This window comes from Manis pentadactyla, chromosome 2 (assembly GCF_030020395.1).
Source record: "Manis pentadactyla isolate mManPen7 chromosome 2, mManPen7.hap1, whole genome shotgun sequence".
Taxonomy (NCBI): domain Eukaryota; kingdom Metazoa; phylum Chordata; class Mammalia; order Pholidota; family Manidae; genus Manis; species Manis pentadactyla.
This window is the reverse complement of record NC_080020.1, coordinates 16673906-16700964: the sequence shown is the minus strand read 5'-3', so window position 1 is coordinate 16700964 and position 27059 is coordinate 16673906. Positions and strand designations below refer to the sequence as shown.

The 27059-nt window shown below is 48.3% G+C and overlaps 1 protein-coding gene across 2 annotated transcripts; it reads left to right on the top strand.

The window, feature by feature from the left end:
* The first annotated feature begins 3871 nt into the window (after positions 1-3871).
* IL17D (interleukin 17D) lies at positions 3872-22643 on the top strand. 2 transcript variants are annotated; one of them, XM_036910149.2, is made up of 3 exons: positions 3872-3941; positions 4314-4609; positions 21216-22643. In XM_036910149.2, exons 1-3 carry the CDS (start codon positions 3927-3929, stop codon positions 21508-21510), a joined length of 606 nt encoding a protein of 201 aa, XP_036766044.2. In that variant the 5' UTR covers positions 3872-3926; the 3' UTR covers positions 21511-22643. The 2 variants fall into 2 exon arrangements, with proteins under 2 accessions (XP_036766044.2, XP_036766045.2); XM_036910150.2 differs by lacking the exon at positions 3872-3941 and having other exon boundaries at positions 4109-4609.
* The last annotated feature ends 4416 nt before the right edge of the window (positions 22644-27059 follow it).

Below are 27059 nucleotides of genomic sequence, written 5' to 3'. Positions count from 1 at the left end.
AGCCCAAAGATTGGGAAAAGGTATTACAGTGTTGAAAGGTTATTATATCATTCAGACATTGTGCAGACTGTAATAAGTCAAAGATACATATTGAAGTCTTTAGGGTAACAACTGAAATAAAAGAATATATAATTCAGAATCTAATAGAACAACTAATAAATATAGAAATAATTGTAGAGTTAGAAAATCACCGTCTTGGAACCACCACAATAGTAATTGATTCAGGCAAGAATCAATGGAGTTCTTTGTACTACCCTTAAGCTTTTCCATATGTGTGAAATTATTTCAAAACAAAAATGTTTTAAGCTAGTGGAGGATAAAATATAATAATAAAAATCTTGATGGATGCAAAAAAAGGCAAGTAAAGGAAAAATAAAGAGGCAAAGAAGAGATGAGCAAATAGGAAACAAGTAACAGTAAGGTAGGACTTAAATGCAATGATATCATTTATGCTACATTAGTATTTATAAAAAGTAAACCCAAATATATTAATAGTTACATAATTAATAATTCTTACATTAGTAAATACTGTAAATGTAAAAAGATTGAATATTCCAATTAAATGACAGAGATTATCAGGCTGAATTAAAAATAAGATCCAGTTATATGTTACTTACAAGAAGCACATATAAGAGCACAAATATGTTAAAATGAAAAGATGGGAAAAGATATACAAACATTAATCAAAAAGAATAAGGGAGTGGTCAACTATGTCAAATGATGCAGGAAAACCTAATATGGTAACAGTAATTGATTTTTGCAATAATTATAGCAACCTTGTTAAAAATCATGATGATGATGAAGTATTGGGGATAAATACCCAATTGGAGTAGGTTGAGTAGAAAATAGGAAGTGAGATTTTGGAGCCAGAAAATAAAAACAACTCAGAACACTTTGCTATAACAGGAAGTTGAGAAAGTAGATAGCAGATGAATTTGGGGTCCTGGGCTCAAAAAAGGGTTTATCAAATTTATCAGAAAAGAAAGCAGGATATATGAGAGGGAAAGCAAGGAGGTTAGTATACTTGGTGGTAGAAAAAAAGTAATAGCTCTCATCTGTGTGGGGGGGACATGAAGTGAGGAGAGAAATTGGTAGCAGAGACTTAAGAGGAAATGTAAATTAGTGACCTTGAAAGAAGGGACTGTAACAGGGAAAATGTAATAGATAATGTGTGTGTTGAACACAAGTCTGATACTGTGGCCATAAATTAGAACTGAATGTAACTCTGGGGAAAGGAAATCCCAGGGCAAAATATCTCTAAAACTGAAGTCAGTCAAAGGGAAAAAAGTTTAAAACCCGTTTATTGCTTACAAACTGCAGTCTGGGCTGTTTCTCTTTCCTGCTCTTGCAGAAGCAAAACCAGCTTTTTCCCTCACCTCTCAGGTTCAGATAAGCCCTCAGTTGTCCAGGTAATTATCCATTGAAGTGGAGATGAACTCTCCACCCCTGAGGAACACCTATGGATATGCAGATGCACTAAAGCTACACTTACCTCCATCCCTGAGGATGCAGATGCACTAAAGCCAGGTGAGATAGTCTGGAAATATTATAATTTACCCACACTGAGTTAGCCCAGTTTCATGATTTTAACAGAGTTGAGTTTATTACAGACAAATGTAACAAAGGAAAGAAGGAACAAGGGATTAAGGGTGTGGTAATGTTAAAGTAATAGTGTTGAACCATGAACTCGAAATTAGACAAAGAAAATAAAGACTCAAATGTGGGATGGTTAGTAGAAAAGTGGTTGGATTAGAAGACTTGATGACACAGAGAATGACAGGAGTGGGGAAGGGTAGCAAGTGATTGCTTCAGGAAGCAGAATATTTGAAACCATGTTTGGATGTAATGCAGTTACATTGCATCATTACATGGTATCATCTAGTGATGATAATCTGGGGTATGACCATATGATTTGTTCGGATGTGATGGAAGGAAAGACAATTGGCCCTAAGGTAGTCACTTAGAGACCAAGGTATTGAATGGATCATCTGTGTGGATGTTAAAAGGTGTGGGGAATGACGGACAGGAGAAGTGGTAGAGTTAAAAGTGCTGACAAGAAGATAACAACGATAAAGGGAGACATTTGCGGCAAAATTAGAGTCCTTTAAAGGAGGGATACGGTGCGTAAAAGGCTTTTGTCAGCACCTTGGTCCCATTTAAGCCGTATCTGGTATTGGAGCTGCTGAGTGAGGAGGTGGAAGGAAGGGACTGGAGATGATTAAAATGAAGCCTCCCAGAGAGTGCTGGAGAGGCATTTTATTTCTAAGGGAGCATGTTGAGCCTGGTTTGTCTTAAATTTCATTATTAAGATGTTTATTTCACATGTTCATAAATGTTCATATTTGAGGGGAACTGATTACAAATTATACATCTTGCAGCTGTTTATATTTTCTCAACTGTTTAATCTCAAAAGATGAATTTTATGTTCTGTCAAATAGGTGAACTTTCAGTAATTTGTGATCCTTCACGAAAGGAAAACTGTTGGAAAGTATTTCCTTTTCCACTTCCAAGGTAATCAAGAGAGAAGTTACCATGTTATCAGAAAATGGAAGGTATTTTATTGAATAATATATAGAATTAACAGTCTGATGCTGTGTCACCTTATGAGAAGATTTTATAATGAGAATTTTGAGTATTTCTAAAACACTATTGTGATGAGTCTCGGTCCTTAAAAAACACTCACACTTTTTATCAAATGAAAAATAAGCAGTATTTGAGTATTGATATCTTTATTCCCATTTTAGCAGAAAGGAAACAAAGAACATGAACAATTTATCTACTTGTCAGAAAAAAGTGTTTTAAAGCCTCAAATGTTTACTCACCAAGAGCTGTAAACTGCTTAAATGGTTTAAACTGGAGATTTCGGTGGGATTGTTAGCAGTAAATAAAGTAATTCATAAACTCTTCAGCTTCAAGGCACATAAAAGTGTTTTTTTCTACACAGCATAACTGAAATGTAGCTTAACCATTAGACAAATACCTTGTAGACAACCAAGGTAGTCAAGTACCAAAACTGCCAACTATTAAAGGAGCTATAAATTACATATTTTCTACACTTTGAAACCTTTCAACTGGTATCCATCTTTGTTTTACTTTCAAAGTATGAGTGCTGTAAAATAACCATGTTCATTAGCCTACCCTATAAAAAGCATTAAACATTAATCTGTAGAATGAACGAATGAGCCAGTTTCCTTGTGTTCTCGTACAGTTCCTTCATTATAATTTATTGACAGAATATCAGGCTTATTTTACATGACTGCTTGCACATACAACTTCGTCATCATGGAGTCCGACATTGTAACAGACCGAGTGATGCCCAGGTACAGCCATAGACATACAAGTTGGGGGAAACAGTACTTTAAGAGTTGATAGAGGCACAGAAGGACCATTTCATGGGTGTTTGGGGAAAGGAGAAATAGCCTCCTCTCACGCTATTAAAAAGAGATTTTTTAAAATCTCTAATATAATTCTTTGAACTATGAATCTCAGAAGAGGACGTTGTCCTAAAGAGAATCCTTCTAGGTGTTGAGCACATTCTTTTTCTAGGTGGCCTGCTCTGATCTCGGACAGCTTTAATGACCAGGGCACTGCTCACGCTCCGCCGGCACGCCTCCCTTACCCGCCGCTCGGAGGTTCGGAGCCCGGGTCCCCGGAGCCGGGCGCGGGGCCCTCCCCAGTCGGCGCGGCGCGGGGCGACTCCGAGGCTCCTTCGGGGGACCGCGGGCGGCCCTGGCGGGCGCACTTCCTAAGTAACACGCGCCTTCCGGTCCCGCCTGGTCCCGCGGGCGGCCGGGGGCTGAGGGTCCGCTCACTCCCGCGGGTCCGGGCGGCCCGCCGCCCCTCCTCCCTCGGCGCGGCCCCGCGGGGGCGGGCGGGGGCGGGGACGAGCCGCGGGGCGGGGGCCGGGCGGCTCGGCGGCTGCGGGCATGGCGCGCGCGGGGGTGAGCGGCAGCCGCCGTCAGAGGCACTCGCAGCCCGTGGCGCAGCAGCCGGGCAGGCACACGCAGACGCGCACCGCGCAGCCGGCCCCCGCGCGGCCCCCGGCTCGAGGCGGCGGCGGCGGCGGCGGACCGGGGCGCGCGGGCCGGCGCGGGGCCGGGCCCCGGGGTGCCCTCGGGCGGCGGGCGGGCGGTGGCGGCGCGCGGGGGCCCGTCTGGTCGGCACCCATCCTCCGGGCCGGCCTCCCGGCGCGCGGGGAGAAGGAGGCGCCCAGTGGCCCCCAGACAGCCGCGGGCAGGAGCCGCGGGCGCCTGGGGTGCGGGCGGGGGCGCGGGCTCCTCCGCCGCGCGGCGCTGAGCGAGCCTGTCCCGCAGGTCTGGATGCTGGCGGCCGGCGTCCTGCTGGCGCTGTGTGCGGGCCGAGCCGCGGGCGCCCCGAGGGCGGGCAGGCGCCCGGCGCGGCCGCGGGCCTGCGCGGACCGGCCCGAGGAGCTCCTGGAGCAGCTGTACGGGCGGCTGGCTGCGGGCGTGCTCGGCGCCTTCCACCACACGCTGCAGCTGGAGCCGCGCGAGCAGGCGCACAACGAGAGCTGCCCGGCAGGGGGCAGGCCAGCCGACCGGCGCTTCCGGCCGCCCACCAACCTGCGCAGCGTGTCGCCGTGGGCCTACAGGTGAGCGGCGGGCCCGGGCGCCAGGTGGGCCCCCGAGGCGAGGGAAGGTGGGGTGCAGCGGTCGGGACAGGGAAGCAGGGTGGAGGCGGGCAGGCTGCAGCCAATAGGGAGGGGAAGCGAGGTGGGTGGAGCGGGTGGGAAGCGGCCAATAGGGAGGGGAGGCGAGGTGGGTGGGGTAAGGTGGCCTGGTGGGATGTGGCCAATAGGGAGGGGGAAGGAGGTGGGTGGACTGGTGGGGGCAGGTGGGGTCAGTGAGTAGAGCTGCGAAGTGAGGTGGATGGTGAGGGGACTGGGGACAAATGGGGCACGGTAAAGGCAGGTGGGAGGGGTGGAGCAAGTGGGTTGACCAGATAGGAACAATTCATTCCCACAAAGGCCTGTCAGCACCCCCCTTGAAGGAAACCTGCTTCCCTTTATTTATCTCCCCATTATTAAATATGCATGTATTCTTTCCCAGGTACATAGTTAAATGGGTGCCACAAGGGACCAAGCCAAAAGATCCTTTACTAATGTATATAGCATTTTGTACAGGAGGTGTGGAAGTCAGCAGACATTCCTTGAGTGACTATGGGGGTCCAGAGCTGCTGGGCATCCGACCGCACATCCTCTGAGACATTGAGCTTATAGTCTAAGGGATGAGTGGGGGTAATTGGGAAGAAGCCTTAACACAAGGTAGAATATGATTTAGCATGAGAAGTTTAAGTGTGTGATAGTTTAAAGCGGTGGTGGGGGAGAGTTTTGAAGGATCAACATTGCATGTGAAATGCACTTTGGGGAACCGGCATAATTCCAGGATTGGCTTGGGAAAGGGGGTCATCTCAGGAGAAAGAGAGCGTGCAGAAAGGGGGGGGTGTGCCGTGGTTAGCGTGGCTGAGCATCCTCAGCACGCGCTATGGCGGGCCCCTCCCGCCATGACTGCTGTGGTTCAGCTGGAGGAGGTGGGGGCCCGCACGCTGACACAGGTGTGGAGAACGGCTTCAGGGAAAGAGCCAGGACAAGGCCGGCGGGCGGGAGCAGCTCACCACGGGGAGAACATTCTGAAGAGACGAAAGCTCAGGACACCTGTGTGGGGAGGGCTGGCGAGGGGAGCAGGACTGAGATCTGGGCCCTGTAGGCAATGTCCAAGTTGGATGCTTTTTGATCGAGGAAGCCAAGTAACCAGTCTGTGTTTAGGAAGCCGTCCAGACGGGGAAAGATCTGAGGAGATACCACACAAACGTGGTTGGTACTTCTGTCGAAGGGCAGTTAAGGTCTGAATCGGGCAGTGCACTGGAAAAGGTGAGACTAGGGTCAATTTGGAAGATTTATTTAAAGAAGTAAAAGTGACAGGATTTAGTGGGAGATGATTGTATGTTGGGGTGAGGGAGAAGGAGGGGGCATAAGATGCGAATGGAGTCAGGCTTTACACTGCTATTGAGATGTGCAGAGAAAGTGCAATCGTTCCGTCTAAATCCAATCTCCGCTCCCTGAAGCCCCCGCCTGCTTGTCCCTGGGCCTCTCTCCTCTAGCTGTGCCATGAAGGACCAAGTTGACTTGTGACTGAGGCCCCCCTGGCAGCCAGGGGAACCCACCCTGCCCTCCTTGCCCCTCTCATTCATCTGATGTCCTCAGGACACACCAGTCAAGCCAGTCATTCTGGTGGTTTCCTTCTCTTGCTTTTCCTCTTTCATTTCACCATTCCCACAGCCCAAAAGGGCAGGCTATTATATTTAACTTCTTTCCCCAACCTCATTATACCTTTGATATACTAAATTGCATTAAAGAAACTTGGGACATCTCTCAAGGTGACAGCTTGGCCTCTGTGGACAGAAGCTGCTGCCTCTGTAATTTTCTATAACAAACTCTAATCTCTCCAGGCAAACAGATGCCTCCACACTAGGCTGAGAGCCCTGTGGGCCAAAAGGCAGAAAAGTAATACACAGCGGGCATTTTTCAAGACCTCTTGTTGGGCATGTCTCTCACATCTCTGGTTCGAGTTGATGGAATTTAAGCAAAGGGGGGGAACAGAATGAGGAGGGTTTGGGGGAGGAAATGAATTCAGGACTGGACCTGTTGCATTTACATGCCTGAGAAGTATACAGGTGCAGGTGACCAGCTGGCCATGGAAGTGTGGTCTCAGGAGAGGGATCAGGGCCGGCATACAGATCTGGGGTTAGCCCCGGAATGCCTCACCTAGTAAGTTTAATCGAGTTGCCCTTGCTACTCTCCTGGGAACTGGCTTCTGCATCCCTCCAGGAAAGACCCAAGGGCAGCAGGGAGGAGGGAATGGCTACGGGAGGTCATGGACAAGAACGGCACACAGTGCTGAGTGACCCTGGTGGGGGCTGCGGGGTCTCCCACGGAGCCCTGGCGCTGCGGAGCCCGGGAGCAGGAGCTGCATCTGTATCGGAGGCTTACAGCACCATCTGCATCCACGACCATATCAGTTGGCCACACTGGGGACACTGTTCCCCTGGTGCGCACATGGAGACCCAGTGGCTTACACTCTGAAGGAAGGACAGCCTTCAAGGGATGGGCCCTGGGCCAGGACTTCCAGATTGCTGGATGCTAACACTGGCCCTGCCTTTTCCTGCCAGGAGATGGCCTCTCTGCACTCCTCACCTCTGATTACTCCTCATCACCACCTCCCAAGGTGTCGTGAAGATTAGAAAAAGCAGTACATGTGAATGTTCAAAACCTTTCCTAAAAGAGGTGTGCAGAGGACAGCCCTGGCCCTTCGTGCTGATACTGTGGACCAGGTAGCCTGAGGGAAGGCATGTGCTCAGCTGTGCAGTGTAAGCTTGGAATTAGAAGTGGTATTTAAGGCTAAAAGGAGCCAGTGAGAACTCTTAAGAAAAATGGAGAGGGAAGCCGACTGCAAGTCAGAAATACTGAGAGGCCCAGAGAAGACCACTGGGGTGGATAGGGGAGGTTGTAGAATAGGAATTTGGACTATAAGGTGGATTTCCATATCTTTGGGGAAGAGATGGATCATTCAACAAATGATGTTGGTGCAGCTGAGTAACCAGCTGGCAAAAAATACAATTGGATCTCACACCCATATCAAAATAAATTCCAGATGATTCAGAGATTTAAATGTAAAAATAAAACCACAAAAACAGATTTAAAAACATGGTCCATTATATTTGCAGTCTTGGAGTGGAGAGACCTATTTAGTTGCTCACAGACCACCAAAGTCATAAAAGGTGAGACTGATAGATTCAGTTGCATAATTATGTGCCATTTCTTCTTGGCAAAATTCAAAAAATCAAATAAGAAAAATATAAGGGCAAACAGAAAATTCTGGCAGCCCATGTCACAAAGGGCTGGTTTCCTCAGCACGCCTACAACCCGACAGGGAAAAGGCAGAATGAAAACATGAGCAAAGACCACCGACATTTCCCAGGGAACACAAGTCAAGGGGCTCAGACCCTGAAACACAAGGTGCTGGACTTCAAGGTAGTAAGTGACATGTGTATTAAAACTACTGAGACACCTTTGGGTCTTTGACTCCCGTCAGGCCTCTTTGGGGCAGGTGTGAGGAGAAGCATTCTCATATAGCAGGGAGCGGGGTGAACTGGTACAGCTTTTACAGAGGGCAGTTAGGTATTACCTACCAAAATCTTAAATTCCCCCACTCTGACCCGGTAGTTCCGTGGGCAGCCACTCTCGCCACCTACCAGCAGATGCTCATGCGGGGCGCCGCCTGCGGTAGTGGCCGGGGTGGAGACACACACACACCAACAGGTAACTGGCTGACAAAGTGCTGTAAATGGTTGGGGGAGAGACACTACAGCGCTCCGCGGGCCTAAAAACATAAGAGGGCAGCCCCGGCCGCTGCCTTGTGCTCCTAGAGACGCCGCCAGGTTCCGCCACTGCGCTGAGACCGTTCAGAGCGCAACGGCGCCTCCCCGGAGGGGAGCTGGGGGCGGGGGCCAGGGTGGGAAGGGGACCTACTTTCCACTTTTGTATTTTGTGAATTTTCTGCCCTGTGGACGCACTGTTCATTTCATAAACATCTTGATTTTTAAATTGAGAGCAGAAAGGGAAATGCGCCAACCTTGTGGGAAAGGCATAAACTAAAGAAAGGAAGCTTCGCCAGGTTCTGGCAGCCTCTGACTCCCCAAAAGCGCCGGTGCTCTTTCGCGTGCTCTTTCGGGCCCTGGGAGGCACCGGAGGGACTGAGGAATGCGGCTAAGTGACAGGCGGGCAATGGTGCAGCCAAGTCGAATCCCAGACTGTCCCCACCTGGCTCATGTACACCATTAGAAAAGCGACCTTCAACTTACAGAGCATAAAAATATTTTTTCATTTACTCTGTGGCAGTCATGTTTGTTTCTCTTAAGCTCCAGAAACAAAAATGCCAAAAATAAAATAAGTGTGATTGCTCAATACGTGTATTTAAAGGCAAATTGACATAGTAAGAAATATGTTGTAAGAACTGAGGTTTATTAAGGTTTAAAGATACACATCACCCATTTTGCTGAAACCTCCAACACCTTCCAATATTCTAAATAATTTTAATTGTTTATATTTTCAATTTGGGGTAGTAGTCTAAAGATATTACTCATATCTCTAGGATTGAGTAATGCACAGTTTGTTTTTAGGTTTTACTGCTTTTCTCCTAATTCTTCCTCCTGGAAATTTAAGAGACTACCCCGAAACGTCTTTGGCAATGAACAGCGCCATGGACGGCAATGACAGCAAGGGTATATATAGGTGGGAAGAACATGCAACAGGACGGGCTGGAGGACAGTGGCTGGGGCGGGTGGGAGCGGCGGGGAGGGGGTGTTGAGCGACTTAAAAATAGAGGCTTGGTTGACAAACCCTCCCCAAGAAAGGGCGCCGCCAGAGGAGGGCGTTGGGCCTGGGTGGGGACCGACTGGGGAAGGCTCGGGAAAGCCGTTGTCTCCCCACGGCGGGCCCAAGGGGCCCCGCCATCACCAGCACTTAGGGCAGCTGACTCGGGAAGAGCGGCGCAGCAGCAGCTTCCAGCCCACGCGGGGGTCGGGCGGGCCAGCGGGGCCCCGTCACAGGTTGACCTTTCCATCTCAATAAACCCATCACCGGATGTGCAGCGACGCTTAGAAAGGCCTTCCACAGCAAAGGTTGGAATGAAAAGGGTATTCCTGCCCACCCGCACCCCGGTCCTCAGGTCAGGTGACCCGTCGCTCGCGCTCGGTTTGAGCCGCGCTGTGCTCGGACCGGGGCCGACGCTCTTCCCCAGGGCGCGGGGCGCCGTGCCCAGCGCTTGTTCCTCATCGTGTCATTTGTAAGTTGTGCACAGGAATGCGGCGCTAGGGAGTCACGGGGCGCTGTGGGGGCGCCACCCGCGGCTCCGCTCCCACCTCCCGAGCGCTCGCCGCCGCCCCGCCCGCCCGGACCGGGGCCGCCCGCGGCTCGGCGCGTCCCCAGGGAGGGCGCCCCGCCCCAGGCCCGAGGCGGCGCCGCGCCGGCCGGGGCCGACAGAGGGCAGCACCAGGCTGGCTCCCCGGGGGAGCCCCTTCCTCGTGATCTCTGAAATGTGGGGTGTCCTTTGCTTTCACAACGTTTCTCTTTAGCAAGTTCACGTTTTCCGGGGTCGCTGCTCCAAACCTGTGGGTCATTCTAATGACAAACGAAGAAAGCGTTTCTGTCTTCGGGGAACCAGCCAGGCGCTGCCGGTCTGCACGTCTCCTAGGGATGCTGTTCTGCGGAGGCAGCAGGGCGGGTCAGGGGCCCGGGCGGGCGCCGGCCCCAAATTCACTGTGGAAAACGAGACACCCCTGTTTAAAGCAGCATGTTTAAGAAATGTTGGTATTTTCCCAAAAAATATTTGCATGGTTAAGTGACCTTTAATTGGCCCAAGTTCTGCAGGGTTTGTTTTCTCTGCGCCACCCAGTATAGGAGGCTCTGCTGCACCTATCACTGTCCGAGGGTAAAAATAAAAGCATTGTCATGGAGTATTGTCGCGCGGTCGCAGCTCCCGGGCTGGAAATAGATGTGCCCATTTGCTTTGATGGTTATTTTCTTGCCGCCTGGGTTTTGCTTCGGCTTTCTTGGGGCGGCCAGGGACGATAGTGGCGCTTCATTCCACCACCACCTCTTTTAAGTTTCCTCACCTGAACAAAATGTTACTCCTAATACCGACAGAGGATTGGAGCAAGTCCAGGAAGGAAAGCACGTACCATGGGGTGAAATTCCTTACATTGCCCATCCTCCCAAAATGACCTATGTGGATTTTGAAGGACTGAGTACACTGCTCACTAAATGAACAAGGTCAAAGAGAAAATAATTCACCAAGAACTCTGGAAATAAAGAGTCTAAACTACTGTTTTGATCTGAGTTATTCCTCATAATATGGCAATAGCTAGTTCCTTTTGGGTGGAAGCGCTTGGCCTGTCTGTGGCAAAGACGGACACATCAAAGGTGGCTCTGAAACCAAATTCTGCAGTTCCTTTGGACAGATAGTTAAGCCATCCCGTGGGCATGAGCTGTGTTTTCCCTTTGAAGAGAAATTTCCCAGCTGTGCTGAATGTGTGGCATCTGCCATGACAAAAGATAAAACCCTTTGAGAAATTCTCTCATGCTCATTTCTCTCTCCCTTTCTCTCTGTGAAGCTTTTTCGTTTTTCTGAATTATCTTCTAAATTCTTCACCACGCCATTAGTTTCTCTCTGCTCTTCTCTGATCTCCCAGATGAACAGATTTTACATGGAATCAATGGATTTCCTGGTCGCGGCTTTACCACCTACCAGGTGTCTGGCTAATTTATGCAGAGCTGAGTCCCGCTGCCCAGCTGTGCGAGGGCGGAAGTCAGCTGGACCAAGTCCAGGGAGCTGGCGGGCTCTGGGAGGCCCGTCACCCTGCCGGTACCTCAGTTTCCTCCTGAGGAAAGGGAAAGAGGGGCAGCCTGAGCCCCTCCAGGCTCCCAGTTGCCCAGAGCCAGCTGGGCTGGCAGGGGAACTGCCTCACTGGCTTAGCTCCAGGGCCGACCTTGATGCCAAGTTCAGGATCACACCAAAGTCAACCTCGATTCCCGCAGGGGGGTAGAATTGACCCCTGGCTCTCCTTGGCCAGCGAAGAGGGCCAGGTGAAGCCTGCTGGGGATCTGGACTCCAGGGCGTCTGCCAGGTCCAACTTCACTGCTCTCCCAAGCCGGTTTTTCCATGTCCTCTTTCATGAGAAATGCATGACTGATGTGTTCTTGTAGAGGCCAGAAGGGCATTTTTCAGAGCTTCTTGGCAGCGTATACTGAAGATCTTTGGCTCTCTCGGGCCTTAGCGAATGGAGACAGGGTGGGGCTGCCAGGCCGGCTTTCCAGCAGAGGGAAGCTGGGGTCTTCATGTCCCTGGATAGCCCCTGGCCGGCACTCCGAGGCCTCCCGGAGCCAGCCCTGTGGCTCTGAGCCTCCTCCGGCACCATGCTTTTCCCTACAGTCTTGTAACTTTCCCCTCCCAGCTTTGGGGCTTGTTCCAGAGAAAGGGAGATTGGAAGTGTACACAAACCCACCTCAGAGACTCATTATTTCTCAGACCTGGAGGCCACATGGCCTCCCCCAGGGCTGCGTGTTAGAATTACTAGAGAGGTTAAAATATCTATCAGCACCCTGACCCCACGTGAGAGCCGTGAGTTCTCTGGGGTCGGGGAACAGAGGTCACCAGTTTTACAAGCTCATTTGTGGGCCTCCAGTGAAGAACGGCTGAGAGCACAATCCTGTCCTGCCCACAATGCCAATTACTTGTTGAGTTGACAGTGACCTTCTGCATTAACTATACTCCTCGTTGTAGGGAGTCCCAGGCTGGTAGGATCATGAAGTTTGACTGAATTTGGGAAAATGCAATCATCCAATTGTCTATTATCTATGCAGTCAGTGTATGTGTGGCTAACTGCTTTTTAGAGGGAGCACCCGACCTTGTTGCTGGCTGCCTCTGGGAGTGGTATTCTGGTGGCTGCCAGTGGTTCTTGCTTCAGAGAGCAGAACAAGTCACCTGCGCAGCCTGGCAGCATGAGGAGCTCCTGACTCAGTGGGAAAGGGCTGAAGCATGAGAATCTGTTTTCAGCAGAGCCCCCCGTGGTTCTGATGCAGGTGGTCTGGAAATCAGTTTGGGAATCTTACTTATGCCTCGTTTTTATTGCCCACAACCCAGAAGACAGATATTTTTCAGAGGAATCTTAGCTCGTGGAAAGGGAAATTGGTTACCTCCTGGCTTTCCCAAATATCTTTGTATTACCCTGATTTTGTGACACCTTGATATCTGATAAAGTGAGTCCCCTTCCTTCTTCAAGATTGTCTTGACTATTCTTGGACTTTTTCCCTTTAAACAAAATTTAGGGTCAGCTTACCAAGTACTAAGAGAAATCCATTAGGAATTGCACTGACTTTATAGATTACTTTGGGGGTTTCTCCAATGTCTTGGAGACTCAGCAGATTACAGGTATTTCTTCTAAGCAGAAAACAGATAAACATATCACATTACCAGTCCTGCCATCAAGAAGCTAAAGGAAGTGGCCCTGCCGTCAAACCCATCCCCTCCACCATGTGAAGAAGCAGACAGGCACAATGATTTGCCCATCCTGGTTAGTAACTAGACTGGAGCAAAATTTTAGGTTGAGGACTCTTATTAACTCCATCTTGTCCTTTTTAGGAAGTCTATCAGCTCGAACTCGTTGACCTTAAGACCTGGCAAACCATGACTTGTAAGGCAGGTTTGTTGCCACTTACACTGTTCAGTGCTTGTGGGTTTCCAGTCTGGACTGAAGAAGGCATTTCCCTCCACTCTGCTCCTGTGTTTGGGGTCTCGGGATGGCAGTGAAACAGTCATATGTAGCCTCTGCTGTTATAAAGTTAAAATACATTTCTGTTTTGCAGTGCAGGAGGGAAAGACATGTCAAAGAGTTTGTGCCAGTAAATAGCACGGCTGTACTTGGGCATCGGAGCACATCAGGTGCTGCGGTCCCAGCCACCGGAATGTGCTCATTGTTCGCCCACGGCAGTCCCCTCGGAACCGCTTCGAATTGTTTCCTACCAAGTTCAGGGGCCCAGGGGCAGAGCTCTTTTTCTGCCTCTGCTGTCACTTCATTCCTCTCCCAGCTCAGTTTCCATCACCTCTAATCATCCCTGGAGGACTTGTCCTTTGTTCTTGGATTAAGCCAGGCCAGCTGTCACTCACTGGAGCCAAGATTCACACGTGGCCCCAGAGACACTTTTGGGATCCCATCAGAGGGGAAAACTTGATTTGTTTCAAGTGTGTTGCTGTGCCAAGCTTCAGCGAGCAGCATGCAGAAAATGTGAAGACAAAAGAATTATTGCTCACGAGGAGGCAAGACAGCCGTGCAGGATTCTTACTTGATGGCATTGCCATGTTTGGTAAGAGAAAAGGTCGCTGTGGGAGGCCCTTGATGTTTTGTTTTTGTGGCAGCTTTTCCTTTAACCAAAAAGCCCTACTTGCTGACGCTTTCCCCAGAATCTTAAGGCAGGAGTTTGGGGTGACGGACTTTATGTTTGGCACCTGGCAGTCCTGAGGCGTCTAGAACTTTCCTCCTACCTCTTTCCATCCTCCAACTGTGTCCTTCAGAATGCATCTGTTTCATGCTGTTTTCTGTAGTGCATTGTTGTCAGAGGACTGGTCTGGGGGGCCAGGGGCGATATATGTGTTGTCTCCCCTCTCTTGGGCACATTTCTATTTTAAGGAAAATCTCCTGAGTATAAAATATAAAAAATTTCAAAACCACCAATGCTTATGCCTTCTTGTTTTGTCCCATGTCCCAGGCAGAGGTGGGGGCAGGCAGGTGTCTTTCTGTCCCAGAGCCTTGGCCCAGAGACGTCAAGTGGAAATTTCAATCCTAGGGGACCAGCTGGTGGGATAAAGTGGACATTTTTACTCAGATGAGCCTTCTGACCATCACAGCATCCAAGCCACTATCAGCTGTACCTACAAAACGAACATAGTATGTGGAATTTTACTTGCATACTGTGGTGGTAGAAGGGTAAATCCCAGTTGTTTAGAATTGGAAGGGATCTCTGACACCCTAGGTCAAACTTGCCTTACGATGAGGGAGCTGAGTCTGAAAAGGCTGTGCCTGGCCTTCCTGCCTCTCCCCTATTTTGTGCTGTAACTGAGGCTACACTATCGGGAGGATCTTTTTAAACATCAGTCTGATCATATTTATACTGCTTATTGCTTATTGTCCTTTCATGACTGCCTGTGATCTACAAGGTAAACTTCCTTTAGTCGTGAAGGCTCTGGACCACCTGTCACGTTCCCTGCCGCATCTCCACCCCACCGCATACACAGGTGCACGTACGTCCCTCCAGCTGTTGTGACCTGTCTGCATCTCCCACCCCATGTTCTTTGCTCCCTGACTGTCGCACCCTTGCTGAGTCCTCCCTCACCCTCTTTTCCCTGTCCTCTGGCCTCATCTCAGCCTTCCTGGGTGGGAGCCTTGGCTTCCCCAGTAGAGGCACCCATATCTGTGTACTTTGCCCCGGTCGTCCTGACCACTGGCTGGAGCTTCCATGGAGGGGCTGTACCCCGACCCAGAACCTGCCTCAGGGGCTTGAAAAGTCTGCTGAAATGATGGTCGTTACTGACCCACTATTTGGCAAATTCAGGCGGCACACTGTGATTCTCTAGACTTTAGCACTGTGTGTGTGTCTGTGCTCACCTATTTGGACAATATAATGACTCTTTGTTAAACAAAAGTACACAATACCATTATCACACCTAGCAGTTAATACTTCCTTAACACCTTCAAATATTCTATCAGAAATATTTCCATGAGTCTCCTAAGGAGGGTATTTTTGAGTTCTAACAGAGATAAACTCTTATTTTTTAATGATGTTCATAACTGATGTTTATTATTACTTTTGATTGAAATATATACAATATTGTATTGGCTTCAGATGTTTAAGCAACCAGTCTGTTTTCTGTGTTTATGAGTCTATGTCTGCTTTTTGTTTGTTAGTCTTTTTTAGATTCCACATATGTGAAATCATATAGTATTTGTCTGACTTATTTCACTAGCACAATCCCTCTAGGTCCATCCATGTTGTTGAAATGGCAATATTTTGTTCTTTTTTGTGGCTGAGTAATAGTCCATCTTTTTAAGCCATTCATCTATTGATGAATGCTTAGGTTGCTTCCATACTGTGGCTATTATAAACAATGCTGCAATAAACATAGGGGTACAAGTATCTTTTTGAATTAGTGATTTTATTTTCTTTGGGTAAATTCCAGAAGTAGAATTACTAGGTCACATGGTAGTACTATTTTTAATTTTTTGAGGAAACTCCATGCTTCTTTCTGTAGTGTCTGCACCAGTTTACATCCCCACCAGCAGTGCCCAAGGGTTCCCTTTTCTCCACACCCTCACCAACACTTGTTAACTCTTGTTCTAGCCTTTCTGACTGGTGTGATGTGATATCTTATTATGGTTTTAATTTGCGTTTCCCTGATGATCTGTGAAGTTGAGCATTTTTTATTGTCTTTCGGCCATCTGTATGTCTTTCGGAAAATGCCTATTCGTTTTTTAATAGGATCATTTGGTTTTTTTAGTGCTGAGTTATATGAGCTCTTTATATATTTTGGATATTAACCCCATATTGGATATATCATTTACAAATACATTCTCCAATACTGTAGGTTGCTTTTAATTTTGTTGACAGTTTCCTTTGCTGTGCAGTAGCATTTTAGTTTGATGTACCCCTACTTGTTTATTTTTGCTTTTGTTTCTCTTGCCTGGGAAATATATCCAGAAAAAAAATTACTAATCTTTATGTTCAAGAGTTTGTTGCCTAAGTTTTCTTCTAGAAGTTTTATTGTTTCAGGTCTTACATTTAGGTCTTTAATCCATTTTGAGTTTACTTTTGTATATGATGTAAGAAATGGTCCAGTTTCATTTTCTTGCATGCAGCTGTCTGGTTTTCCCAACACTATTTATTGAAAAGATTGTCTTTTCCCCATTGTATATTCTTGCTTCTTTTGTCATACATTAGTTAACCATATAAGCATGGGTTTATTTCTGGGCTCTCTGTTGTGTTCTATTGATCTGTGCCATACTGTTTTGATTACTATAACTTTGTAGTATAGTTTGAAATCATAAAATGTGATATCACCAGCTTTATTCTTTTTTCTCAAAGTTGCTTTGGCTCATAGGTATTTTTTTTAACTTTATTTTTTCTATTATTTAACTCTTCATTTTGAAATAATTTCAAACTAACAAAAGATTTTGTAAATTAAGTACAAGTAATTTACATGTACCTTTTACCCAACTTCCTCAAATGTCATCATTGTAACTCAGCATAATTATCAGGATCAGGAAATACACATTGACATGATACTGTGATCTGTAGACCTTACTCAGAGTGCCCCGTGAGTGCCCCTTTCTGTTTCTGGACCAAGCCCAGGTTCACATATTGCTCTGGTGGTCAAGGCCCCTTAGTCACCTTCCGTCAGTTTTAGTGACAGCCCCTGAGGTCTTTGTCTTTTGTGATGTGACACTTTTGAAGAGCCCTGGTCAGTTACTTTGTGGAGTGTCCCTCAGCTTGGCTTTGGTATGTTTTTTAAGCAACTATATCATTTCTCCTCCAAACGGAGACACTTGGGGGTCAAAAAGAGCCCAGTTCATAGCTGCACCAAGACAGCAGGTGTGGACCTGGCAAGTGGTGCCTCAGTGTTTACGTCACTGTGCTCAAGGCTCTTTTAATATGTGGGCCCCCCCCCCTTCCTTTTTTCCCCTTGGAATGAAAGTTCTGCTGAATGTCTTCCATTCTGTGTGTTGTTGGTCACATCCTCATGGTGCCATGTAATATGTTGCTCCATCCCATCTTTCCAGTAAACTGGTTCGGTCAGATTCCAGTTCATTTCTGAGCAGCCCCTACTCAAGCCTCTGCCCTTCTTGGCTTGGGGATGTCACTCCTGCTTCTGGCAGTCTCTGTAGTTAGACTTCTTCTCCCTTCAAAGCTGGTTTCCCCTGCCTTTTATTTGGTATCTCTCCATATACTGCCCTGAATAGTCTTATTTAGCCACTATCTGTATGTGCTAATAATAGATGAAGACCCACCTTCAGCCAAGATCTCTCCTGGTCTCCAGCCATCTTCCATCTGGTTGTCTGAGTGATCTAAAATGCCATCTGATTGGGTCACTTCCCTTTTAATCCCTCGCATTGCCTTCAGGGGCAAATACAGATTCTTCACTATGAACTCGCCTTTCATTATCCAGCCCCACAAACAGCTCCAGCCACATCTTGTGGTTCCCTCCCAGTCCTGCAGTCCTGACTCAGACATGCCCCTCCACTCTCAGCTCTTCCTCTGCCCTAAGTGTCATTTCCCCCTTCTTCATCTGGATGAATTCCCCAAGAAGCCTCCCAGCCATGGGCTGGGTTAACCCTGCACACGCCGTACATTCACCCCTGGATGGCAAGCCCTTGAGAGGACGTGTAGGTTTCATTCTCTCTCCCCATTGCCTGGGACATCACTGGCACTCAGATGTTTGTTGAATCAGTGTTGAAAGTGATGGAATATATCATAAATACCTTTTCCTTCAAATTTTAAACTAGGGTCTGATATTGACCTCAGTCAGTAGTTGATGCCATCCAGACTCACCAGCTCGCCAAGTCTTACTCTCAGGTGAGGGCAAAAGAATGAGCAAAAATACAGTCCTGACCTTTCCCTCCCAGGCAAAGACAGAAAAAGTGTAGTTCTATCTCAGAGGCACAAAGTATTATGAGAATGTGGAGAAAAGAGAGTTAAATTTAAAGAAAATTTGAAAGCTCAAGATAATGGCTTGAATTGGACCTTAAAATACTGCAAGATTTCATGGGGTTGATACTGGTTTTGGGAAGAGGCATCTTGATAAAAGCGTGACTGCAGCACCTACGCGGAGCTTCCCACCTTGGGCACCTAGAGGGATGCTGCAGGGTGTGCAGTGAGGGCTGGGCTGCGGAGGCCTTGAAGGCAAGGCCGAAGTCTTCCCTGATGTGGGTCCCCACAGCTGTGCCTCAGGCTGCCGCAGGTGGGGGCCAGGAGTGAGGCGTCACAGAGCAGGCTGGGAAGGCCTACAGGTGCCGGGGGAGCTTTACAGCCCTTGCAAAGACAGAGCTCATGATGCTACAGAAGTTTCTGGTGGCAGGACTGAGGAAAAAGCATTGACCAGTTTAAAATTATTTCTTTAACTATTTGTGCATGTGTGTGGAGGGAAGCGTGAATGGACAAAATCAGTGTAAAGCTAAGTGCTGTGGCTTCATTTTGCAGACAGTCCCACTCCCCACAGGTCAATCGGCCTTCCTCCTGACGCTGCCCTCCTCCTGGTCCTGCAGTGAGAAGGAAGTTTAGGGCTGTGCCTGCACCCTTGACCACCAGCCGGCACCTGCTGCCTTCTTGCCCCTTCCCCACGTCCTTCTGGTCACCCCAAATTCCCAGAAGCCTTGGAATCACTGCTGACCTCTCCCCTGACCTCATCCCCCTCATTCAAATAGTGGCCAAGTACTTGGAAATGTCCCTCTAAGGCTTTCAAATGCTCGAATGGCAGGTTGAGAGCAGGCCTCCAGTCTGACCGTCTCCCACCCCATCTGGGCCACCTGCCAGGCTGGCCTCGCCAGCTGCCCCTCCTGCGTGTCCTGGTGTCTCCGGCTCTGCCACTCACCGGGCTGGCGCTCCAGCACCTCTCAGTGTCACGCGGGCTGCCTCACAGGCCCCCCCTCTGGGCAGAACCACCTCAGTTCCTTCCAGCTGTATGAATGGCACATAGTTGCTGTTGAGGGAATCTGTCGTTATATGAAGAATAAATTCCCAGAATCTCGCTCGCCCAATCGTGCTTCGATCCATTAATGTCTAAAGACGTCAGATCCAAACGAAGAAACCCATGTCCCTTTCTGACGCCGGAGCCCCGCTTCCCCTCTCAGCCCTGGGAGAAGCAGCCCTTTCCTTGTGGATGTGACCTCCGGGTGGAGAAGCCTCCGGGCCAATCTGCTTTGCATTTGCATCCTGTCACTGCATGCTCGGCACCCCTGGGCTTCTGCCTGCCCTTCCCCAGGACGTCCACCCTGCCCCGTCAGCCTTGCTGCCCTGTAGCTCCTGTTCTGCGGCCACTCTGGGCTGTTCCCAGACAGTCCGCTGCCCGCTCACCCATCCCTGCTGCCCCTGCCCGTCCTTCAGCCGGATAGTCGGAACATGCTCCTTAACTGGGAGCCTCCCAAATTGGTTGAGGAACATGGGTCATTAGCGGCGAGGACCTACAAGAGAACTAGTCCGTGGGGGTTTCCGCCTCAAGGACATGACGCTGCTGCAAGCCACGGAGGGCTCACGCCTCGCCCAGCCAGTGTCCCTCCCCGTGGGGTGTATGTGCTGCAGCCACACTCTGCTGTCCAAAACCCTGGCTAACAGGAACCCGGATGAGAAGCCATGCACACCTCAGCTTCCAGGGCTTACAGGCCTTTAAGCACGTCTCATCTCTTCCATTTATATCCTAGGCTTCCACCGAGTTGGCACTTTTGGGGGCGCTCTGAGCCTAGCACATTGCGGGGCTATAAACGTGGGTGTGTGATGGCTGAGGGGTTAGAGATATGGCTGCGATGCCGAGATTTCAGGGTCCTGAGGACTCAGCGCTGATGGAAAGAGGAACTTATTCCTAAGGGGATTGTACATGCTTTAAAGGGGCAGGTCAATGGAAATGATTATTTTGGGTCATGGCAATCCCATGAGAAGTGTGACAGCCCCTCCCTGTGCAAAGGGACACTTGGGAGGAGTCCTAGGTCCCCACTAATGACTAGATGCAGCTTTGACCTCCTGGCTGGTGGGGAACAGAGGGCAGAGTCCGGCCTGGAGCACGTCTGTCCCCCCCAGGAGCCATGGGGCCCGGCTGGGTTCCAGATGCCTATGGCACTGCGGCTGCAGGCTGTTCTGTAAGTATTGACACTCAGTACTTGGCATCTGACCAGAAATAGGGGTACTTGGAAGAGGAGGACAATGGGCCAGTGTAAACCATCACTCGCTTTCTGATGTCCAGGCTGGCCAGTCCTGCCCTCCTCTGGTGTGGCTTCACCCCCTTACAGAGGGCACACAAACCCCTCAGACAGGCGGGCACAGGGCCCACCTCACAGCTGGCTGGACAGGGGTCTTGTAGATTCCTTTGCTCATGGCTGTCAGAGGCCAGGTGGCTGGTGGCTGCCCCATCTGGCACCCAGGCCGCTAGCCTCCTGCAGAGGCAGCCCTGTCTGGGGGGCAGCAGGGGGCAGCTACCCTGGCACTGTGGCCTCCCGTGGGACTGCAGAGCCTGGCGGGCCGGAGGGGAGGCGGTGAGGAGCCTTGGGGACCACTGCTCTGGGGCTGGTCCCTGCAATGGCCCCTCGGAGCAGGCGTTGCAGGCCCAGGCACTGAGTAGAGGTCTCATGTTTGTTTCTGGTGGGTACATGCAGTCGCCTCTCAGGGCACATGCAGAGTACATAGGTTTTATTTGTGTGGACACTGAAAGCATTTTGTAGAGAGTGGCTTAAGGACAGCCATAGACTGTCTTCACCATTTAGAATATAACGAACTTAGGCCATTTATCAGTTTTGATTGCTTGGACACTATCTGTGGGATGAAATGAGGGCGGGATGTCTTCCAGTTGCCCCCAGAGCACGAGCTAAGCCTTCTCTCTTCCCTGCAGAATTTCCTACGACCCTGCCAGGTACCCCAAGTACCTGCCCGAGGCCTACTGCCTGTGCAGGGGCTGCCTGACTGGGCTGTTCGGGGAGGAGGATTTTCACTTCCGCAGCACCCCGGTGTACATGCCCACCGCCATCCTCCGGAGGACCTCCGCCTGCGCCGGGGGCCGCTCCGTGTACACAGAGGAGTATGTCACCATCCCCGTGGGCTGCACCTGCGTCCCCGAGCCGGAGAAGGAAGCCGACAGTGTCAACTCCAGCATGGACAAGCGGGGTGCCAAGCCCGGCCGGCCCTGAGGCCGCATGGCCCCACCGGCCAGCGCTCTCCCTGAGCCCCGCGCCCTTGTTCAGCGGCCTCGGGGGGGAAACCAAGAGCTCAAGCAGAAGAGCCCTGGGGAGGGCTTTGGTCTAGACTACCTGGCAGCTACTCACAGGGCACTCCCTGGGTCTCCTGTAGGCAAAAACTGAGGGGATATGGCCCAGTCGATGGCACAGGGCCAGGACCCCCGAAGGTGACCGGGGCCTTGGGTTCGGAAGTGTTCATTGATGCTCCTCTGGGCCCAGGCCGCCTCCCTGCGCCACAGGGCCACAGTGGGTGCTGTGAGGGATACACAGGGCCCTCCTGGAAGAGGTCAGAGCCGCCACAGGAGAGAGGACAGGTGCTTAAAAAATAATCTTTTTTTAAAAAGAAAAATACCTACTTTTTTATTCAACTGTTTTCAATAAGGGCAGAAATTATTTTTATATTAGCAATTTTGAGCAAGTATATTAAAAACTTTTCACTTGACATATAAGCATTTTATAAACACTCAGTTTTCACCTCCTCTGGTAGGACTTTCACCAGCACGATCAGAATCCGCAGGTAAACTCTCAGTGGGCACCGTGGCCTGGGCTCTGGAGCCAGCCCGCCCGGACCCCGCATGGGAATGGAAGCACAGCCCTGAATCTGCCAGTTCGTCCTCCCACTAGAGACCCCGCAGGCTGCCACGTGAATGAAAGGGGCGCACCGGAGGCCCAGATCACCCCCAGACTGGCCACAATCCCAGAAATCTCAAATTTGGTTTATTTATGAACACATAAATGGCCAAAGATTTTCACAATTAATTTTTTTTTCACTTCTGAAAGTCAGCAGGGACAATTTATGGTGGATAGGTGGTGAGATAAGGCAAGAGGTAGAATGCTGGGCCTTTGCCAAATCTCAGGAAGAATCCAAGTTTTGGTTTAGCCATAAGGGATTTAGGAACAAGCCAAACAGGAGAAAATGGGCCAACTTACTATTTCCAGAAATCAGTATTGGAGGCCTCATTTTTACATACTGCAGTCTGAGCTAAATGCTAACTCTTTTCTTTAGGCTGAAAGCCGGTCCCTGAACACAATTATCTGTAAAAATGGAAAGTTCTTTTTGTATCATTAAAACAACTGGAAGTGAAGGGCATGTGGCTGTGTGCATTTCTCTCTGGACTTGACTTTCATGGGCTCAGCTAATTTTTAAGGAAACAGTATGCTAATAAGGCCTTCATTTTGTATTAATTTTATGGTTGAAGCTTAAATTACAATTTGATATGGACTCAGAAAGACTAACTCGTCTGTGGAGTCCGTCTCTTTGCTCCTGTGACACCCCAACCAAGCCAAGAGGTCTCCCGTATTTGTATGTGTTTCATTCTCGAGCTTCAGCTGTCAGGGAGCTAACGGGGCAGCACCACCCCTCGTTACCGTCAGCCTTAGTTCGATCTGGACAAGAGGCTCCTTGAGAGAACTTTCATCTTGTACTAAACATTGACAGAAGCTGTACATGAAAAACACGTCATTGAGCAAAAATCCAGATTTTCCAAATAGAAAATTCAAAATTGAAAGCCATGGCTATGGATAGTTCTGTGCAGTGTGGGGATTTTACTTCTCCATTCAGCCTCTTAAAAAAATGGTGTCCCTCGTGGTAGGATATAGAGAATACATTCTCCTCCAGAAAATGCAAGGTTCATAGCAACAGTAGCAAAATCCCTAACTTAAAGAGAAAAACTGCCTCTCCACTCACGGAGTGGTTTGATGAATTGTTTCAGTCACTGCCACTGTCTTATGACATTTTCCAGCCACTCCTCAAATATGGTGCAAATATCACAGGACACCGGACTTAAGGAGAGTGAAGACAACTATTTGCACAGGGAAACCACCACCACTTTCTTGTGTTATTCAACTTCACTTGCTAAAAAGCACATTCCCAATAGAAGAACTTAGCTGTCCAATCTAAGATCTAGAGAGACAACCTCTACTTGTATTTTTCTCTAAACGGCACATCCATTCATTGAATCAGTACCTGGGGAGCATTGGCCCTGTGCAGGCATGGAGCTCCTGGGAGCCCAGTGGGAGCCGACACCACGCCACCCTGAGGAGCCGCGCCGCACCAGCTGTCAGCACAGCTGGGCACCTGTGGGTCCCCCTCAGCCGGGGCTGCTGCCGTCCTGCAAACCTGAGCTGTAGCTTCCTCACTTACAGGCTGAGACAGGGCTGCCTGCCCGCCTGTCACTGAGGACTGAATACCATCTGTGGGGCACCTGGCACTATGCCTGGCACACAGTAGGTATGAGAAAATATTGGCCCTCATGATTTATAAACCACACTTAAATATCAGGCTATTCTTTCTTCATGTTTACTGCTTTAGCAAATATATAAAAAGTGACTATTTTTTTTGTCTATTAGTTTGAAATCTATCACTAGGCAGCAGCAATTCAGTAGCATACGCTGAAATTAGAGGATAGTAGCCTAGTATGGGGAGATACTGCATCAATGAATAACAAGAGCTCCCTGGGACAGAGGGTGAGGGGTGGGTGTTGTTTTATCAAAGAGGAACATTCACTAGCTAGAGCAATTATGTGAAAGTTCGGTGCCCTCTTCCCCTGCAGTGCTCAACACCACGTCTGGCTGCTGTGGGCAGCAAGGTCCCGGGAGATGGGGCACCACTATTAACATAACGAAGCTCAGGTTACCCTGAGATTCAACAGCTGCTCTCCTCGCAAAGAAGTGCCATAGTGCATGTTCCCATCAAGTAATTCTATCTTGAGAATTCTTGGAAACCCTTGGAATAGACCTAACTTGCTGGTTTTTGAAGATATTTTTCCAACCAACCTACAATATTTCCATTATCTGCTGTATTGTGAGAACTGGTTATTTGGGACTAGCCATCAGAAACTCTCAGCAGTGCTGTCAGCCCCACGTTCAGGCCAACTGCTCACACCACGTGGTTTATGGCATCTCCTCCAGCAAGGCAAGGGGAAAGGGTCATGGGTGCTGTGGGCCCCTGCCCTGAGAGGGAGGGACAGCGAAGAAGCAGGAACATGGAATTCCTGTCTGAAATGGGCTTTAAAAACAAGGCTTATTTCCAGCCTGCCATTCACGGCGCACAGGCAGACAGGCTGCCTGCCTCCCTGTGCCTTCTGCAAACCCCAGCAAACACACTAGGCCTAATTTTTTAGCGTTGCAGAGATATAGCTACAGATATTTTATGAAATCCAGAAGTGGGTCATAGATGAAGGTAAATTTGCTAAAACTCAAATCACATAAGGGGTACAAAGCTATAAAACACATGTTGATGAACCAATAGAAAGAGAAATCAGGAAAACAATTCCATTCACAACTGCATCAAAAAGAATAAAATACCTAGGAATAAACCTAACCAAAGAAGTGAAAGACCTATACCCTGAAAACTACAAGACACTCTTAAGAGAAATGAAAGAGGACACTAACAAATGGAAACTCATCCCATGCTCTTGGCTAGGAAGAATTAATATAGTCAAAATGGCCATCCTGCCCAAAGCAATATACAGATTTGATGCAATCCCTATCAAATTACCAGCAACATTGTTCAACGAACTGGAACAAATAGTTCAAAAATTCATATGGAAACACCAAAGGCCCCGAAGAGCCAAAGCAATCCTGAGAAAGAAGAATAAAGTGGGGGGGGGATCTCACTCCCCAACTTCAAGCTCTACTACAAAGCCATAGTAATCAAGCCAATTTTGTACTGGCACAAGAACAGAGCCACAGACCAGTGGAACAGAACAGAGACTCCAGACATTAACCCAAACATATATGGTCAATTAATATTCGATAAAGGAGCCATGGACATACAATGGGGAAATGACAGTCTCTTCAACAGATGTCTGGCAAAACTGGACAGCTACATGTAAGAGAATGAAACTGGAACAGTGTCTAACCCATACACAAAAGTAAATTCGAAATGGATCAAAGACCTGAATGTAAGTCATGAAACTATAAAACTCTTAGAAAAAAACATAGGCAAAAATCTCTTAGACATAAACATGAGTGACCTCTTCTTGAACATATCTCCCCAGGCAAGGAAAACAAAAGCAAAAATGAACAAGTGGGACTATATCAAGCTGAAAAGCTTCTGTACAGCAAAAGGCACCATCAATAGAACAAAAAGGTACCCTACAGTATGGGAGAATATATTTGTAAATGAGAGATCCGATAAAGGGTTGACATCTAAAATATATAAAGAGCTCACCCACCTCAACAAACAAAAAACAAATAATCCAATTAAAAAATGGGCAGAGGAACTGAACAGACAGTTCTCCAAAAAAGAAATTCAGATGACCAACAGACACATCAAAAGATGCTCCACATTGCTAGTTATCAGAGAAATGCAAATTAAAACCACAATGAGGTATCACCTCACACCAGTAAGGATCGCCACCATACAAAAGACAAACAACAACAAATGCTGGCGAGGTTGTGGAGAAAGGGGAACCCTCCTACACTGATGGTGGGAATGTAAATTAGTTCAACCATTGTGGAAAGCAGTATGGAGGTTCCTCAAAATGCTCAAAATAGATTTACCATTTGACCCAGGAATTCCACTTCTAGGAATTTACCCTAAGAATGCAGCACTCCAGTTTGAAAAAGACAGATGCACCCCTATGTTTATCGCAGTACTATTTACAATAGCCAAGAATTGGAAGCGACCTAAGTGTCCATCAGTAGATGAATGGATAAAGAAGATGTGGTACATATACACAATGGAATATTATTCAGCCATAAGAAGAAAACAAATCCTACCATTTGCAACAACATGGATGGAGCTAGAGGGTATTATGCTCAGTGAAATAAGCCAAGCGGAGAAAGACAAATACCAAATGATTTCACTCATCTGTGGAGTATAAGAACAAAGGAAAAACTGAAGGAACAAAACAGCAGCAGAATCACAGAACCCAAGAAGGGACTAACAGTTACCAAAGGGAAAGAGACTGGGGAGAATGGGAGGGTAGGGAGGGATAAGGGCAGGGAAGAAGAAAGGGGGTATTATGATTAGCATGTATAATGTAAGGGGTGGGGGAAAGGGGAGGGCTGTGCAACACAGAGAAGACAAGTAGTGATTCTACAACATTTTGCTATGCTGATGGACAGTGACTGTAATGGGGTTTGTAGGGGGGACTTGGTGTAGGGGAGAGCCTAGTAAACACAATATTCTTCATGTAATTGTAGATTAATGATAACAAAAAAAAGGGGGGGATTACTCCCTGATAGGATAAAATTAACTGCAAATCAATGATTAATGCATACTTTACATATCCTTAATTTTGATCTTTTAAAGGGTGTTGGATGATCAGCTATGGAAGTACATTTTTCTGATAATATTTCTTTCTCTTAAAAAAAAAAAAAAGGCAGTTCCTGTGTGGTGATCTCCAATAGGTTCTTCACAATGGTATAAAGGGCATATCAAAGTGTGAGCAAAGGGTTTGTTTGTGTTTATACAGAGGATCAAAGCCTAATTTGGCTACCCCGAAAACAAATTAAGATACGATATGAAGAAGAACTTCCAACATCGACATTCT